The sequence below is a fragment of the Balaenoptera acutorostrata genome, chromosome 10 (assembly GCF_949987535.1).
Source record: "Balaenoptera acutorostrata chromosome 10, mBalAcu1.1, whole genome shotgun sequence".
Taxonomy (NCBI): domain Eukaryota; kingdom Metazoa; phylum Chordata; class Mammalia; order Artiodactyla; family Balaenopteridae; genus Balaenoptera; species Balaenoptera acutorostrata.
Window position 1 is genome coordinate 3,949,885 of NC_080073.1, and position 18,155 is coordinate 3,968,039.

General features: G+C 40.4%; 1 protein-coding gene across 1 annotated transcript in view; it reads left to right on the plus strand.

Annotated features, from left to right (window-relative positions):
• The window catches only part of C10H3orf20 (chromosome 10 C3orf20 homolog), an 86,132-nt gene that overhangs the window by 4,450 nt on the left and 63,527 nt on the right, over positions 1-18,155 (plus strand). The window contains exons 3-5 of the mRNA XM_007192652.2: positions 938-1,057; positions 7,369-7,504; positions 8,502-8,786. Coding sequence (XP_007192714.2) covers positions 938-1,057; positions 7,369-7,504; positions 8,502-8,786 — 541 coding nt within the window. The remainder of the gene's footprint in view (positions 1-937; positions 1,058-7,368; positions 7,505-8,501; positions 8,787-18,155) is intronic.

Sequence of the window (18,155 nt, forward strand, 5' to 3'; positions counted from 1 at the left end):
CAGCATTGGCTATTATTAGTTCTTTTCATGTGATCCTAACTTCACCAGTGAAGGTGATTGTTTATGAGCTTACAGCATGCAGTGTGCAGTCTCTGGGTATAGTTTTTGTCTACTTAGGAGGTCAGGTTTGACATTTTCTTTATGAATTTGAATGAGCCGTGATGAATTGCTTAACATTTCCTAACAGTTTCATGCCCAACTAGTGAAATGACTGTATTTGGGGGGAGAATAAGCAAAGGATTTGATGAGGTTTATAGAAGAATGATCAAGATTTTCCACAAGTAAAGGAGTGCTAAATTTTAATTCTTAAGTGGTCAGGTATCAAGTGATTTTTGCACAAGACAATGTGATTCTGCAAGAGACTAATCTATTGTTGAAGAAGCATCTGATTTCTGTGGCTTGGATAAGGGGAAACAGATTACTCTCAATTTCCTTCTAGCTAGCCCAGTGTTTATTCTCTTGACCCAGTGCAGCAATTATATCTGCATTTATCCTTAGAGTAACGTCACCTGTGGTTGCTTTCTCTTCCTTGCTCCCTGCTCTGGTGTCATTTCATTCTTGAATTTAATTTTATTTATTTATTTTTTATACATCAGGTTCTTATTAGTTATCTATTTTATACATATCAGTGTAAATATGTCAATCACTATCTCCCAATTCATCCCACCACCGCCCCCCCTCATTCTTGAGAGATATTGAGGGCAGGGAATGGGGGACACCGTAGAGGAGAACTTTAAAGATTTCTCTTAATTACTCTGAGCCTTCTCCAGCATTAAAAAATCTTTTTTCTTCCAGAAATTGGTTGTTTTGTAACAACAGGGCACTTTAGAATATCTGGTCTACCATACAACTAGGACAAAAACTTCATTATTATACTTTTGATTAAAAAATTAAAATAAAAAAATTGAAAGCAGAATCCCTGTCTGTTCCACTCCAGATTCCTCCACAATCATCCCAGCCATGGGAGTGAACTCACCTTACCAGCTTGTCTACGGGTCCTCTACTGGCTGTCTGAGCTTTTCCCTCTCAACTGGAAGGGAAGTCAAGAAGAAAACAGGTAACAGTGATTCCCAGCAAGACCTTTTGACCTATCTTTGGTGGTGCAGGTGGGATGGGGAGGGGGATAGAAGATTTCCTGTGTAGGTTGATGAGGTGATTTGATTTGGTTTTCTGATAGGAAGGATATATAGCTGCCCTGGCTGGAGACCCAGCAGCTCTTGACAGATTCTGTCCCATAAAAGGTGACATATCTCAACCCAGTCACTCCACTTTGCAGTCTCATCGTTTGAATGTTTACAAGCGCTCCATTTCTGTTAGTGCGGTTCCTCTCACCTGGGGCAACACCCCTAGCAAACCCACATCTTCCATCTCCTATGTTATCCCATGCTCACCCCCTCTTCTCAGAGAGAGACCTGTGTTACCCATACTCACCCAGCAAGCGGGGGAACCAGTACCTGAATGGACGTATTTGGATACCAAGCCTAACCGTGTGTCCCCAACTGGGTCAGTTTATGTGGGCAGAAAACTGACATAGAGGCCATTCCTATTCTATTGCAGAAAACACAGAGCAGAAGGAAAGGCTTAAAGGAAAGAACTGGTGGCAGGTGAGACCAAACAGGGTAGCAGTGACTGTGCAGCCAGAGCTTGAAGGAGAGATGAGTTGGGGCTGGAGAGGGCAGAGAAGGAACTTTCTCTCGTGGAACTTCCAGGGCCCCCCAGGCTGTGGTGGTAGAGTGGTGGGGTAGGGGAGGGGCTGTATTCGCAAAGTGGTGGTGGGAGGATCCACAGAAGTTTGGGATGCTCAAAGACTGTCCAGTGATTCCCACAGACACTGGAGGTAAGGCTAGAAGTTGAGAAGCTTGGATTTTATTCCTGAGCCCACCTAGGATTGCTATGAGATTTGCCTTCTTCCAGGCCTCACTCTCCATATCAAGTTGATCCTGTAGCCTTTCAGTCAGTGAACAAATGTTTATTGAACAATTGCTAGTTGTCAGTCACTGTTCTGAATGCTGTGGGTACACGTGTGGATTCTCAGACAAGGAACACCTTCCCTGATGGAGGTGACATCCTCAGACTCTTGTTTCCCCTGTTCCTTTACCTCTCATGATGCATTTTCTGTCACTGTGAGCATCACTTCCAGCATCCCTCTTTATATGCTCTTGGTTTATCATATCTCCTCCTGAGCTGGCCCTAAATCTATGCAGTCACTTTGAGGGGAAACAAAGTATCCTCAGGACACCCAGTGATTTCATGATTTTTTTCTTCCTAATGACCTCAGGGGTGATGCCTTGAGTAAGGTTGTTCCAGAACAAAAGTTACATATGTCTGTTGGTCTCTTTGTCTATGTGGCTGTTTTCCTCTGCCACCTGAGGATGTGACTACCCCATGATGTTGCATCATTCTCACTAGGATGTTCAACGCTGCTGCATTTCTTATAGGTTCCTGATATTGTTTAGAAATTATTCTCACACATGCGTGCTAGGATAGGTGGTTAACCTTCCCTAATAGTTTATAAGTAACCGTGTGTCCTAGCTTGCCCAGGAAAGTCCCAGTTTATGCTGTTGTCCTGGCATAACTATTAATTATACCCACTTTCACTCCAAAGTACACTAGCTTAAAGAACATATTGTAGAGTCGTTGTGGTTTTAAGTCACTTTGGGTTTGGGACCTCTGCTATCTGTTCCATGTACACGTGCTGTCACACCTTGCCCGCTGGCCCCCTTTGCAGTTCTAGGGTCATGCAGACTTGGAGCAGACAGGCTCCAGGAGTTCGACCTACTCCCTGAGCAGACAACAGCTATTTCTGGAGCATAGCCCAACTTTACAGGCAGAGAATTGAGAGAAATCTGTCAACAGTGGTTCCTGGTTGTCACACTTGGGGACCCAAAGCAACTAGGGGCAGGCCAGAAATGGATGCTCAGGCCAGCAGATGTTCCAGGAGGTCAGCCAGCAGGTAGGTGGAGCTCAGGGTCAAGTCTCTGGTCTCATGGCTGGAGGAGTCAGGAAAGGGACCAGGAACCACTCAAGGTGACAGATACCAGACATGGTACCCAAGCACCAACCAGAAACCTCAAGGCTTGGCTGACAGAAAGACTGCATTCTGAGGCCTTCAGGGCTCAGCTGGAGCCTAAACAATGCCCCTGGCCTGAAGACTCATTTTATTTTTGAGTTCAAGGTGAAGATGAGCCTGCATATATCAAGGGAGAGCATGTGGCTCCAGCTGAGTAGGCAGCAGAGGCTCAGAAGCAGGCAGGACCTGAATAGATGCTTCTGGAAATTCATCCATGGATGATCACCTCCACAATTTTATGTCATCATATCCTCATACCACCTAAGACTTGCCATGGGGGATAACTGTGAAAATAATGGAAATAAGCACCAAACATTGCCACCACAGATTTGAGCAGGCAGAAGAAAGAATCAGCTCGAAGACAGGACAATGGAAATTATTGAGTCTGAAGAACAGAAAGAAAAAAGATTGAAGAAAAATGAACAGAGCCTAAGAGAACTGTGGGACACCATCAAGTGGCATATGCATGTGGGAGTCCCAGAAGAGGAAGAGAGATCAAAAGAGGCAGAGAGAATATTTAAAGAAATAATGGCTGAAATTTTCCCAAATTTGATGTAATACATGAATATAAACATCAGAGAAGCTCAGCAGACTCCCAGAAAGATGAACTCAGAGAAACCCACACCAAGACACATTAATCATCAAACTTTCAAAAGACAAAGACAAAAAGAGAATCTTGAAAGCAGTAAGAGAGAAGTGAATCCTCACAAGGAATTTCAATAAGATCATTAGCAGGTTTCTTATCAGAATTTGGAGGATACAAGGTACAGGGCAAATATATTCAAAATGCTTAAAGAAAAAACCTGTCAGCTAAGAATCAATCCTGAATTCAGTAAAACTGTGCTTCAAAACTGAGCAAGACATTAAGACATACAAAACCTGAGGCAGTTCATGACAACTAAATCTGTGCTGCAGGAAGTGCTCAAGGGAGTCCTGCAAGATGAAATGAAAGGACACTAGACAGAACCACAAAGCTATATGGAGAAATAAAGACCTCAATAAAGGTAATACATAGGAAATAATAAAAGCTAGTATTATTGTAACAGCAGTTTGTAACTGCACTTTTTGTTTTTCTACACGATTTAAGAGACTAATATATTTAAAGAAAAAAATTAGTGTAAAAGCCAGTATTACTGTTAACTTTGGTTTGTAGCTCCAAATCTTAGTTTCTACATAATTTGAAAGATTAATGCATTTAAAAGAATTGTTAATTTATGTTTTGGGACATACAATATAAAAAGATGGAATTTTTAGGACATTAACAACTGACAGTGGTGGGGATGATGCTGTAAAGGAGGAGAGTTTTTGTACTTTATTGAAGTTAAGCTGGTAAAATTCAAATTAGAGTGTTAAAACCTTAGGATGTTAAATGTAATCCCCATGGTAACCACAAAGAAAATAACTACAATATACAGAAAAGGAAATGAGAAATTTTAAAATATCATTACAAAAAATTAAAACAAATGAAGACAGTAATGCAAGATATGAAGAACAAAAAGCTCTAATAAGGCATTCAGAAAATAAAAAACACAGTAACAGAAGCAAGTCCCTCCTTATCAGTAATTCCTTTAAATGTAAATTGGTTAAATTTTCTAATCAAAAGACAGAGATTGGGAGAATGAATAGAAACTCATGATCCAACTATACGCTATAAGAGACTCACTTGAGATCCAGAGACACAAGTGGGTTTGAATGTGAAAATATGGAAAAAGATATTCCATGCAAATAGTAACCAAAGGAGAGCAGGGGTGACTATACTAATATCAGATAAAATAGACTTTAAATTTAAAAAGATTACAAGAGACAAAGAAGGACATTCTATAATAATAAAATTTCAATACAGTAAGAAGATACAACAGTTATAAACATTTATGCACCTAATGACAGGCCGTCAAAATATATGAAGCAAAACCTGACCGATTGAGGACAAGTAGTTCTACAGTAATAGTGGGAGACATCAATAACCCACTCACAATAATGGATAGAATAACAGACAGAAGTAAGAAAATAAAAAACAACACAATAAATCAACTAGATCTAACAGACACATGCAGAATACAAACAAAACAACAAAAACAATGCACATTGTTTTCAAGTGTACATGGGACATTTCTCGGATAGGTCATATGTTAGGCCACAAATTAAGTCTCAGTAGCTTAAAAGAAATAGATTTCATTCAGAGTATCTTATCTAACCACAATGGGATGAAGTTAGAAATCAATAACAGAAGGGAAACTGGAACGTTTACAAAATTGTGGAAATTAAATAACACACAATCAATGGATCAAAGAAGAAATTACAAGGAAAACTAGAAAATACTAGAGACAAATGAAAATGAAAACAGCATACCAAAACTTATGGGGTACAATGAAAGCAATGCTAAGGGGAAAATTTATAGCTATTAATGCTTATATTAAAAGGCAAGAAAGATCTCAAGTAAACAACCTAACTTTACAACTTAAGGAACTTTAAACTAAACCCAAAGCTAGAGAAGGAAGGAAATAAAGATTAGAGCAGAGATAAACTAAATAGAGAATATAAAAACAACAGAAAATCAATGAAACCAAAAGTTGATTTTTCAGAAAGATCAACACAATTGACAAATCTTTAGCTAGATGGACTAAGAAAAAAAGAAAGGAGACTCAAATTCCTAAAATCAGAATTGAATATGGGGCACAACTACTGATTCTACAGAAATGAAAGGGATTATCATAGAGTACTATGAACACCTAACTGTGTTCCAACAAATTGGATAACCTACATGAAGTGGACAGATTCCTAAAACACAAAACCTACTTAGACTAAATCATGAAGAAATAGAAAATTTGAACTAGACCTATAAATAGTAAGAGATTGAATCAGTTATCAAAAATCTCCCAACAAAGAAAATCCCTGGACCTGGTAACTTCAATGATGAATTCTACCAAACATTTAAAGAAGAATTAATGCCAATCGTTCTAAAATTTTTCCCCAAAATTGAAAAGGGAACACTTCCCAACTCATTCTGTGAGGCCAATATTGCCCTGATATTGGAGCCAAAGACACTAGAAGAAGACTACAGACCAATATACCTGATGAACATTGATGCAAAAATCCTTAGCAAAATATTAGCAAACAGAATTTGGCAGCATAATAAAAGGATTATACAACATGACACTAAACAGGATTTATTCCTGGAATGCAAGCATGGTTCAACATATAAAACTCAATCATTGGAACTTCTCTGGTGGTCCAGTGGTTGACTCTGTGCTGCCAGTGCTGGGGACCCTGGTTCGAACCCTGTTCAGGGAACTAGATCCCACGTGCCTCAACTAAAAGATGCCTCATGCCACAACTAAAAGATCCTGCACGCCGCAATGAAGATCCCGAGTGCCACAACTAAGACCTGGCACAGCCAAATAAATAAATATTTTAAAAAACTGAAAAGAAAGATTTGGTCTATACCTATAATGGAATATTATAGCCTTAAAAAGGAAGGGAATTCTGCAATATGTTATAACATGGGTGAAACATGAGGACATTATGCTACATGAAACAAACCAGTCACAAAAAAGACAAATACTGTATGATTCCACTTATAGGAGGTACTTAGAGTAGTCAAAATCGTAAAGATAGAAAGTAGATTGGCAGTTGCCAGGGGCTGGGGGTAGGGGAGAATGGAGGGTTATTGTTACAGAGTTTCAATTTTATAAGATAAAAAGAGTTATGGGAATAGATGGTGATAACGGTTGCACAATACTGTGAATGTATTTAATACCACTGAACTTGCCTCTTAAAAATTAAGTTGGTAAATTTTTATACGTATTTTACCACAAACACACACAAAAACTCCCAAAACATCACAGTCTGAGTCCCAGTTGATACACTCTGCCCTCTGCCGAAGGCCGAGATAAGCCAGCATCAGAGAAGTGTTGAAGCCCTTGAGCTATTGAGATGGAATTGGGACTTTTTGTCTTAAGTCAGAAGTGTCACAAGGGAATCCCTTCTGCATCCACCACAGCCACGTGTGTGCTGTCTCCACCCAGGACCAGGCCGCCCTTGGGGAAATGTGGCTGGATTCATCACTCTGCATGAGTGTTCCTGACACACACTCGGTTGACTCACAGAGTGCCGCCTCTGTTTCATAAGTGACCTGCTGGGGATTCTTGTCCCTGGAAGCGTAAATGATTCCCACAGTTATTTTGATTCTCAAGGGATGCAGCTCTCCTGCTCTCCCTGCCCCCTCACCCCAGGTGAACATGACGTCTTGAGAAACCATTTTCTAAAACCCTCCCTAACCTCTTCATCTCCAACTACAGGCAAACCCAAAAATTTGGAAGAAGTAGTCTCGACATCCCCACAACGAGGAGCAGGAACCTCTGCCTCTGAGGTTATCGAGTTCAGCGACCCCTGCCCTGAAGCCCGGGAGAAGCTGCAGGAGATGTGTCGCCTTATGTGAGCACCTTAGTGGCTGGGGGCGGATGGGAGAGGAGGGCACGGCCTGTGTGTGCGTGGAGGGGGATCACGGACATGTCGGCTACCCAGTGCCCCCAGCCACAGTGACAGGGTGATAGTCGTCCCTCACACACACGTCCCTAGTCCTTCCACATTCACAGTCCTTTTCAGTCCTACTATGACCTTATGAGGAAGGCAGGTTTATGCCCGTTTTACAGATGAGGAAACTGAGGTACCCCAAGCACATGGTAAGGCATTGTCTGAGGTCCCACAGCTCAATGGGCCTGTCCCAGGTCAATGTTCTTTGCCTCCTCACTGGTGAGACCCCTTTGCATGGCTTCTTAAAGTTTACACACCCTTACAGTTAAGAATGTTTGTTTCTTGACATAATTTGTCAGATGTTCTCTTAGAAAAAAAGAAACAGCTTTCAAAACAAACAAAAAACACTGACATGGGTGATTAATGGTATTTATGATTTTGTGGGTCCCACAAGTCCTAGCAAGTGAATCTGCATTTCTCCAAAGGCCCGGACCATGGGCCATAAAGGATTTCAAACCTAGTCACATCTAAGCATATATGTGTCCTGGGGCTCCCAGGCCACTGTCACTGCAGCTGTAGAATATGCGTAGAGGGCAGCCACCCAGTTTGCTCCTTACTGTGACATTCCAGAAGGAAGCTGTCTTCCTTTGTAAGCTCAGGATTGGGAGGTGATCAAAGCCTCCAGCTCTGCCACCCCATTCCACACGCAGCTCCATTCCATGGGTCCCCACCCCTGTGCAAAAGGTGGAAATCAGGCCAGGGCCGGTCTCAAAGGGGTATGGGGACCTTCCCAGTTCTTCCTAAAAACATTGCCTGTAAGGATAAGGGGTTGGGTAGGGACAGGTACTTTGGGGACAGGGAAATGGAATGGGAGTCTCGGGAGCTGGGGAGGGGCTGCAGAGAGCCTGGTGAGTGAGAGGCAAGTGGCTAGAAAATATGTTGGTCTCCTTCCCTGCAGAGAAGCCGAAAGGGTCTCGTGGAAAGGGAGGAATATCTTCTACCCCATGATCTTACGCAACTACAGGGCAAAGATGCCCCCTAATCTAATGTCGACCCCCAAAGGGGACGCTCAGACCCCAGGCGCCCACCATCCTCACCCTCCAGGTGCTCAGACTTCCACTCCCACCCCTCACCAACCTCCTGCCCATCATCTTCACTGGGGCCGGCATTCTCAGGAGTGGAAGGCACCCAAGAAGGCCATCAAGTTGCATTACACCTTCTATGATGGGTCCTCCTTCGTTTAGTATCCTTTTATTTGGTGCTTCCCTTTCTCCCCAGCAGCTCAGCCCAGAGAACTCCAGGCTTTGACAAAGCCAGAGTGTTTCCTTTGACTTTTCATTTGGTCAGAGAAGCCTGGTGATGGGTCCTCTGGGGTATTAAGAGTTTGTCCAGGTCAGAGAAGAAGTACCAAGAGTCAAGCCTCAAATTCAGTCCTGATCAACCAGGACATACTGAACCCGACTATCTGTGATTGCGTGTCAGTGCGGGCTGGGGGTACAGCAGCAGTCCCTGCCTTCGAGGCTCTCCCAGGTGGGGAGAGGTTGGAGACACAGAACAATTCATCTTTAGCCGAGAGAAGGTGATAGGAGACCCTTCATCCTGGGGGGGCGGTCTTTGTCCTTCTGTCCCAGTCTCAACGGGTAAGCCCTGTGTTTCTTGCATACTTTGCCCCCAAGATCCATGTATTTGGAGTCTAACCCGCACCACAGATACCCCGCCTGGCACATGCTCGGGTTGCTCTGCAGCTGAGGTCTGTTGGTATTCATGAGCATATGGGCAGCTGGGTCCCAACCTTGGGGTGTGTGAGTGGCACAACGGGACACATTTTCTCGTTGAGAATCTGGTGAAAGCTATAGACTCTCTTCCTAGAAATATGAACTGATACACATGAATGTAAAACATTTCCTGTGATTGCAGGGGGTCTGCAGACCTTCAAAGCTTGTCCATGGACAAGAACCCTAGACTGAGGAAAACTAAGATTTCTAACGTGCAGGGTAAAGGCTGAGAGTTATGCATATTTTAGCATGAATGGAGTCAGATTGCTTCCTTCATTCACAGATGTTTATCGAGTATTAAATGCAATGATTAGTGGAATGGAGTGAATGTACCACTTTACCTTAGAGGGAGGTGGCTCTCTGTGCTGTCTCAACAGGCGGCCCAGCAGGCCTGCCTGGCCAGGGCCCCCCTCGCTTCCTTTGGCCTCCTCTCCACTGAACTGGGAATTCAGAATTGCAGTGCCTGTCAAAGGAGTCCTATTGTTTCTCTGACCATAAATGAGTGCATTCATTACCCTCTGCTCAGCCCTGCTTCCGGGGCACCTTGTGCATTGAACTCAGCACACACCTTCCCAGGCAGCTGCTGCTCACAGGGGTCATGGGGCTCCCTCTCCCCCATTTTCTTACTCCACACTGCGTTGAATGGGACCATCGCCCTGAGCTCGTGAAGCTGTGTCTGTGAATTAGGTTGCTATTGGCAGGACCAGAGAGGGGTGGGCAAGTGTAGATCAGGGGATTAAGGTACTGCGGCCCAGCCTGCTGGGATCCGTGTTCCCTCGCCTGCCACAGAATCCCAAGGACCCCCTGCTGGGACCACCCCAGGCCTCAGGCCATCGATGCTGGTGCGCTTGACTCAGACCCCAGTGATCTTGGTCATTAATGTATTTCCGCTGTGGGAGTCCCAAGAGGCCTGGGTTCTAGGCCCAGTTCTTCTTGGTGACCCTGCACAAGCCATTCCATCTCTCTGGGCCTCACTTCTCTCCATTATAAGGTGAGGTTGGACCCAGTGATCTTGAAGGACAGCATCTGTGTTACTGTGATCAAATGGCCAAAACACACGTGCAGGTGTTGGATCCCTCTGGAGTAGAGAAGATGTTTGGGAGGCACTTCCCTCCCTCATGGGTTCCACAGAACCCTGGACTCGGCAGCTAATTCTGTCTTCACAGAGACTGCTGGGCAAAACTCTCAGGTAGAAGTGATGTGTCTGCCCTTGGATTGCCAAAAAGCTCCAAGCCCCAGTGGGTTTGCACTGGTCAGTGCCAGACCCCAGAACCATCCCGGCATCCCTTTCATTTGGGCTGTCAGCATCTCCTTGGATCTCTGTCCTCAATGGCTGAGTCTCCTGTCAAACTTCCCTCAAGTCCTTTTTTCATACAAAGATACAAACTCACCACATTAAAAACAAAGCATAATCACCATGTGCCCAGTACTGTGCTAAGTGCTGTTCCTTTAGGGATTTGTTGAGCACTCAGAACTGCTGTGTGAGGTGCACATTTTTTTTTAATATGGTAAAATGCACATAACATTTACCGTTTTAAGCATTTTGAAGTGTACAATTCAGTGGCGTTCATAGTGTTGTACAACCATCACCACTATCTAGTTTCCAGCACTTTTTCATCACCTCAGAAGGAAACCCTGTACCTATTAAGCAGTCACTCCCCATTTCCCCTCCCCCACAGTCCCTGGCAACTGCTCATCTGCTTTCTGTCTCTATGCATTTCCCTATTCCAGACATTGCATATAAATGGAGTCACACAGTATGTGGCCTTTTTATCTGGCTTCTTTCACTTAGCATAATGTTTTCGAGGTTCTTCCATGTTGTAGTATGCATCAGTTCTCCCAGTTCCCCGACCTGGGATCGAACCCCAGCCCTTGGCAGTGGGCGCACAGAGTCCTAACCACTGGACCTCCAGAGAATTCCCTCCTTTTGTTTTTTTGATTGGGGTGAAATTCACATGACATAAAGTCCTCTTAATGTGTACAATTTAGTGGCATTTAGCACATTTACAGTGTTGTGCAACCAACTCCTCTATTGAGTTCACCCCAAAAGAAAACCCTATACCCATTAATTGGTCACTCCTCATTTACCTCTACCCCCAGGGGCAACCACCAATCTGTTTTTTTGTCTCTATGGATTTGCCTATTCTGGACATCTCATATAAATGGAATCTTACAATATGGGGCCTTTTATGCCTGGCTTCTTTCACTTAACATAATGTTTTCAAGATTCATACATGTTGTAGCATGTGTCAGAATTTCCTTCCTTTTTGTGGCTGACTAATATTCTATTGTATGGATATACCACTTTTTAAAATCCATTCTTTCATTTATGGACATTAGATTGCTCCCACCATTTGGCTAGTGTGAATAATGCTGCTATGAACATTCTTGGAGAAGTTTGTATTTGCACACTGTTTTCATTTCTTTTCGGTTTATACCTAGGAGTGGAATTACTGGGTCATATGATAATTCTATATTTAACTTATTATGAAAACATTCAGAATGTTTTCCAAAGTGGCTGCACCATTTTACATTCCCACCAGCAATGTGTGAGGGTTTCAATTTCTCCACATCCTTGACTACACTTGATATTTTCCAATTTTTAAATTCCAGCCATTCTAGTGGGTGTGAAGTGATATCTTGTCATGGTTTTGACTTGCATTTCCCTAATAGCTAATGATTAGGAGCATTTTCATGTGCCTTCTTTGTATAATCTTCTTTGTAGAAATGTGTATTCAAGTCCTTTGCCCATTTTTTGATTAAGTTGTGAGAGTTCTTTTTATGTTGTGGATACTAGGCCCTTATCAGATACATGATTTGCATATTTTTTTCCTATACTGTGAGGTGTCTTTTCATACTCTTGATAGCATCCTTTGATATACAAAAGAGTTAAATTTTGATGAAGTCCAATTTTTCTATTTTTTTGGATTTTAATACCTAAGAAACTATTCCTTATTCTTCTGTTTTCTTCTAAGAGCTTTATAGTTATAGCTCTTACGTCTAGATCTCTGATCCATTTTTCAGTTGATCTTTGCATATGGTATGAGTAAGGGTCCAACTTCGTTCTTTTGCATGTGGTTCCCAATTGTCCCAGCACTATTTGTTGAAGAGACTATTCTTTCCCTCACTGAATGGTCTTGTCGCCCTTGTTGAAAATCAATTGACCATAGATATATGGCCTTATTTTTGGACACTCAATTCTGTTCTGTTGATATATATGTCTATTATGCCAGTACCACACTGTTTTATTATCACTTTGTAGTAAGTGTTGAAATCAATAAGTGTGGGTCCTTCATCTTTATTCTTTTCTTCAAGATTATTTTGGTTATTTGGGTACCCTTGCAATTCTGTACGAGTTTTAGGATCAAGTTTTCCATTGCTGCAAAAAAGATTGATGGGATTGGTAGGGATTGCATTGTATTGGGTTGGCCAAAAAGACCCTAAGATGTTACAGAAAAACCCAAACAAACTTTTTGGTCAACCCAATATCTGTAGATCACTGTGGGGAGCATTGCCATTAGCAATATTAATTCTTAAAAAAAAAATTAATTCTTCCAATCCATGAACACCGGGAACAAATGATCTGAAATGCTATATGAGCAACAACTACAATAGAAAAGCAATAAACAAAAGGAAATGATACCATTTACAATAACATCAAAAAGGATAAAATACTTCGGAATAAATTTAACCAAGGAGGTGTAAAACTCGTACACTGAAAACTACAAAATATTGCTGAAATAGAGAGGACTGAAATGAATGGAAAGACATTCCATGTTCTTGAAGGTCAACTTATTTCTATGTGTTGATGTTGTATCCTGCAACTTTGCTTTGCATGTTTCTAGAAATTGGTCCTTTTCAACTAGGTTACCTAACTGGTAGAGGTACAGATCTTCATATAATTCTCTTATGATTTTTTTCATTTCTGTAAGGTCAGTAGTAATGTCTCCACTTTCATTTCTGATTTTAGGAATTTGAGTCTTCCTTTCTTTTTTTTTTTTTCCCCCTCAGTCAGTGTAGCTGAAGTTTTGTTAATTTTACAGATCTTTTCAAAGAACCACTTTTGGGTTTTGTCGGTTCTATTGTTTTTTCTGTTCTCTGTTTTGTTTTTCTTTTCTCTAATCTTTATTATTTCCTTCCTCTGGTAGCTTTAGTTTTACTTTACTGTTCTTTTTATAGTTCATTACGGTGGAAGGTTGGGTTATTGATTTGAGATCTTTCTTCTCCTTTAATATGAATATTTAAAAAATTTTATTGGAGTGTAGTTGATTTACAATGTTGTTAGTTTCTGCTGTACAGCAAAGTGAATCACTTATACATATATCCACTCTTGGTTTTTTTAATTTTTAATCTTTTTAAAAATTGAAGTATCGTTGATTTACTATATCCACTCTTTTTCAGATTCTTTCCCCATATAGGTCATTACAGAGTATTGAGAAGAATTCCCTGTGCTATACAGTAGGTCCTTATTAGTTATCTATTTTTTATATAGTAGTATGTATATGTCAATCCCAATCTCCCAGTTTATCCCTCCCCCCCACCCTGTTTCACCCCTGGTAACATAAGTTTGTTTTCTACATCTATAACTCTATTTCTATTTTGTAAATAAGTTCATTTGTACCATTTTTCTTAGATTCCACATATAAGTGATATCATATGATATTTGTCTTTCTCTGTCTGACTTCACTCAGTATGACAATCTCTAGGCTGTATAAAAAAATGAAATAATGCCATTTGCAGCAACATGGATTGGACCTAGAGACTGTCATAATATGAATATTTATAGCTATAAATTTCTCTCTGGGTACTGCTTTCACGTGATCCCATAAGTTTTGGTATTTTGTGTTTTTGTTTTCATTTATCTCAAAGTATTTTCTGATTTCCCTTGTGATTTATTCTCTATCCATTAGTTGTTTAAAAGTGTGTGCTTAATTTCCACCTGTCTGTGAATTTTCTAAATTTCCTCTGCCAGTGATTTCTAGTTTCATTCTGTTGTCAGAGAATATACTCTTTATGGTTCCAGTCTTTTGAAAATTTATTGAGACTTGTTTTGTGGCCTAACATACTGTGTAAACCAGAGAACAATCCATGTGAACTTGAGAAGAACGTGTACTCTCCTGTTGTCAAGTGGAATGTTCTGTATATGCCTGGTAGGTCTAGTTGGTTTATACTATTGTTCAAGTCCTCTGTTTCTTGATTGATTTTCTGTCTAGTTTTTCTAGCCATTATTGAAAGTAAGGTAGTGAAGTCTCTCTTATTGTAGAACTATTTCTTCCTCTAATTCTGTGCATTTTTGCTTTATATATTTTAGGGCTCTGTTGTGAGGTGTTTATACGTCTATAGTTGTTATATCTTCTTGAGGTATTAGCCCTTTTCTCAATACATAATGTCCTTCTTTGTCTCTTGTAAAATTTTTTACTAAAGTCTATTTTGTCTGATATCAATATAGCCACCTTTCTTTCTGTTACTATTTGCATGGAATATCCTTTTCCATCATTTCACTTTCAACCTAGTTGTGTCTTAGCATCTAAAGTGAGTCTCTTGTAGATAGCATATAGTTGAGTAATATGTTTTGTTTTGTTTTTGTCCATTTGGCAGATCTCTGCCTTTGGAGAGTTTAATCCATTTATATTTAAAGTAATTGATGATATGGGAGGACTGAATTCTGCCATTTTCCTGTTTGTTTTCTTTCTTTTTCATGGAAAGGCATTTTATTTTTATTTATTTATTTGTGGGGGCTGCATTGGGTCTTTGTTGCTGTGCACGGGCTTTCTCTAGTTGTGGCAAATGGGGGCTACTCTTTGTTGCGGTGCATGGGCTTCTCATTGCAGTGGCTTCTCTTGTTGCGGAGCACGGGCTCTAGGTGCACGGCCTTCAGTAGTTGTGGCCCGTGGGCTCAGTAGTTGTGGCTCACGGGCTCTAGAGCGCAGGCTCAGTAGTTGTGGCACACGGGCTTAGTTGCTCCGTGGTGTGTGGGATCTTCCTGGACCAGGGATCAAACCTGTGTCCACTGCATTGGCAGGTGGGTTCTTAACCACTGTGCCACCAGGGTAGTCCCAAGGCATTTTATTTTAAATACAGTAGTGTGTACATGTCATTCCCAAACTCCCAATCTATCCCTCCTCCCACCCTTCTCTCCAGTAACCATAAGTTCCTTCTCTAAGTCTGTGAGTCTATTTCTGTTTTGTAAATAAGTTCATTTCTTTCATTTTTTCTTTTTGGATACAGCATATAAGTGATATCACATGATATTTGTCTTTCCCTGTCCTACTTACTTTACTTGGTATGATAATTTCTAGGTCCATCCATGTTGCTGCAAATGACATTATTTCATTCTTTTTAATGGCTGAGTAATATTCCATTGTATATATGTACCACATCTTTATCCATTCATCTGTCAGTGGACATTTAGGTTGCTTCCATGTCTTCGCTATTGTAAACAGTGCTGCAGTGAACATTGGGGTGTGTGTATCCTTTCGAACCATGTTTTTCTCTGGATATATGTCCAAGGGTGGGATTGCTGGATTATATGGTAGCTCTCTGATTTCCTTTTCTCCACACTTTCTAGTTATTTTCTTATTGGTTCCCCTGGTATAATGGGTTGAATAATGTCTAACAAAAATTTATATTTACCTGGAACCTCAGAATATGACCATATTTAGAAATAGGGTCTTTGCAGATATAATTATTAAGATGCAGTTATATTGGATTAGAATGAGCCCTTATCCACTGTTGTCCTTATAAGAAGAGAAAACAGACACACACAGAGGGAAGGACACCACGTGATGACTGAGATAGAGGTTAGAATGATGCATCTATAAACCAAGGAATGCTAAAGATTCTTGGTAACCAAAAATAGGAAGAGGCAAGGAAGTGTTCTTCCCCAGAGCCTCCAAGAATATGGCCCTATCAGCACCTTGATTTCAGGCTTCTAGACTCCAGACTGTGAGAGAATAAATTTCTGCTGTTCAGGTCACCCAGTTTGTGGTACTTAGTTACAGCAGCCTGAAGAAACTAATTACATTTGACAACATATTAGTTTGAGTTAAGACCAACTTAGCCTCAGTAGCATGTAAGACTCTGCTCCTATACAGCTCCATTCCTCCTCCTTTATTTCGTTAACAGAAATTAACTCTTTATATATACATTGCCATTAATATAGATTTACAAGTATTGTTTTATGCATTTGTTTTTTCAAATCATATAGGAAAAAAGGAATTATAAACAAAATAATAATATAATACTGAATTTTATATTTACTTATGTAGTTACCATTACTGGTGTTCTTTTTTCCTTTGTTTGTCTTTGAGTTACTGTCAAGTGTTTTTTCATTTCAGCCTTAAGGAATCCTTTTAGCATTTTTTGTAGGGCAGGTGTACTAGTGGTGAACTCTCTCAGCTTTGGTTTATCTGGAAAAATCTTAATTTCTCCTTCATTTTTGAAGAATAGTTTTACTCAATATAGAAGCCTTGGTTGATAGCTTTTTTTTTTTTCAGCTTTTTAAATATTTCATCCCAGTACCTCTGGCCTTCTTGGTTTCTGATGAAAACTTGGCCACTAATTTTATTAAGGATCCCTTGTACATGACAAGTCTCTTCTTTTGCTGCTTTCAAGATTCTTTCTTTGTCTTTATGCAGTTCGATAATAACATGGCTGTCTTTGAATTTATCCTACTTGCAGTTTGTTGATCTTCCTGAATGTATAGAGTCATATCTTTCATAAAAATTGAGGAGTTTTCAACCATTATTTCTTTCTGTCCCCTCACTTCTTCTGGGACTCCTGTTATGCATATATTTGTCTACTTGGTGGTGTCCTACAGGTCTCCTAGGTTCTGTTCATTTTTCTTCATTCTTTTTTCTTTTTGCTCCTCAAGCTGGATAATTTCAATTGTTCTGTCTTCAAGTTCACTGATATTTTTCTTCTACTGCTCCAGCATGCTGCTAAATCCATCTAATGAATTTTATTTTTTTTGTTTAATAATTAATAATTAATTAATTTATTTGTTTGTTTACTTTTAAATTTTAAAAAATGGAAGTATAGTTGATTTACAATGTTGTGTTAGTTTTAGGTATACAGCACAGTGATTCAGTTATATGTGTGTGTGTGTGTGTGTGTGTGTGTATATATATATAATTTTTCAGATTCTTTTCCATTATAGGTTATTATAAAATATTGAATATAGTTCCCTGTGCTATACAGTAGGTCCTTGTTGGTTATCTATTTTACATAATAGGAGTGTGTATATATTAACCCCAAACTCCTAATTTATCCCTCCCCTCACTTTTCCCCTTTGGTAACCATAAGTTTCTTTTCTATGTCTGTGGGTCTATTTCTGTTTTGTAAATAAGTTCATTTTTTTAGGGTTCCACATATAAGCAATATCATATGATATTTGTCTTTGTCTCTGACTTACTTCCCTTAGTATGTTAATCTCTAGGTCCTATATGTTGCTGCAAATGTCATTATCTCACTCTTTTTTATGGCTGAGTAATATTCCATCGTGTGTGTGTGTGTGTGTGTGTGTGTGTGTGTATGTGTGTATGTATATAACACATTTTCTTTATCCAGTCATCTGTTGGTGGACATGTAGGTTGCTTCCATGTCTTGGCTATTGTAAATAGTGCTGCAGTGAACATTGGGGTGCATGTATCTCTTTGAATTATAGTTTTCTCTGGATATATGCCCAGGAGTGGATTGTAGGACCACTGAAATTCTTCCTGTCTGGGGCACTTCTGAAATTCCTGAAAAAAGGATAGTAGCTGCCCACACCATATCTGTTTTAGTCAGGACCAGTGCTCCTTGCAGCCTCCTTAGTAGGAAATGAACAGGGAGACATT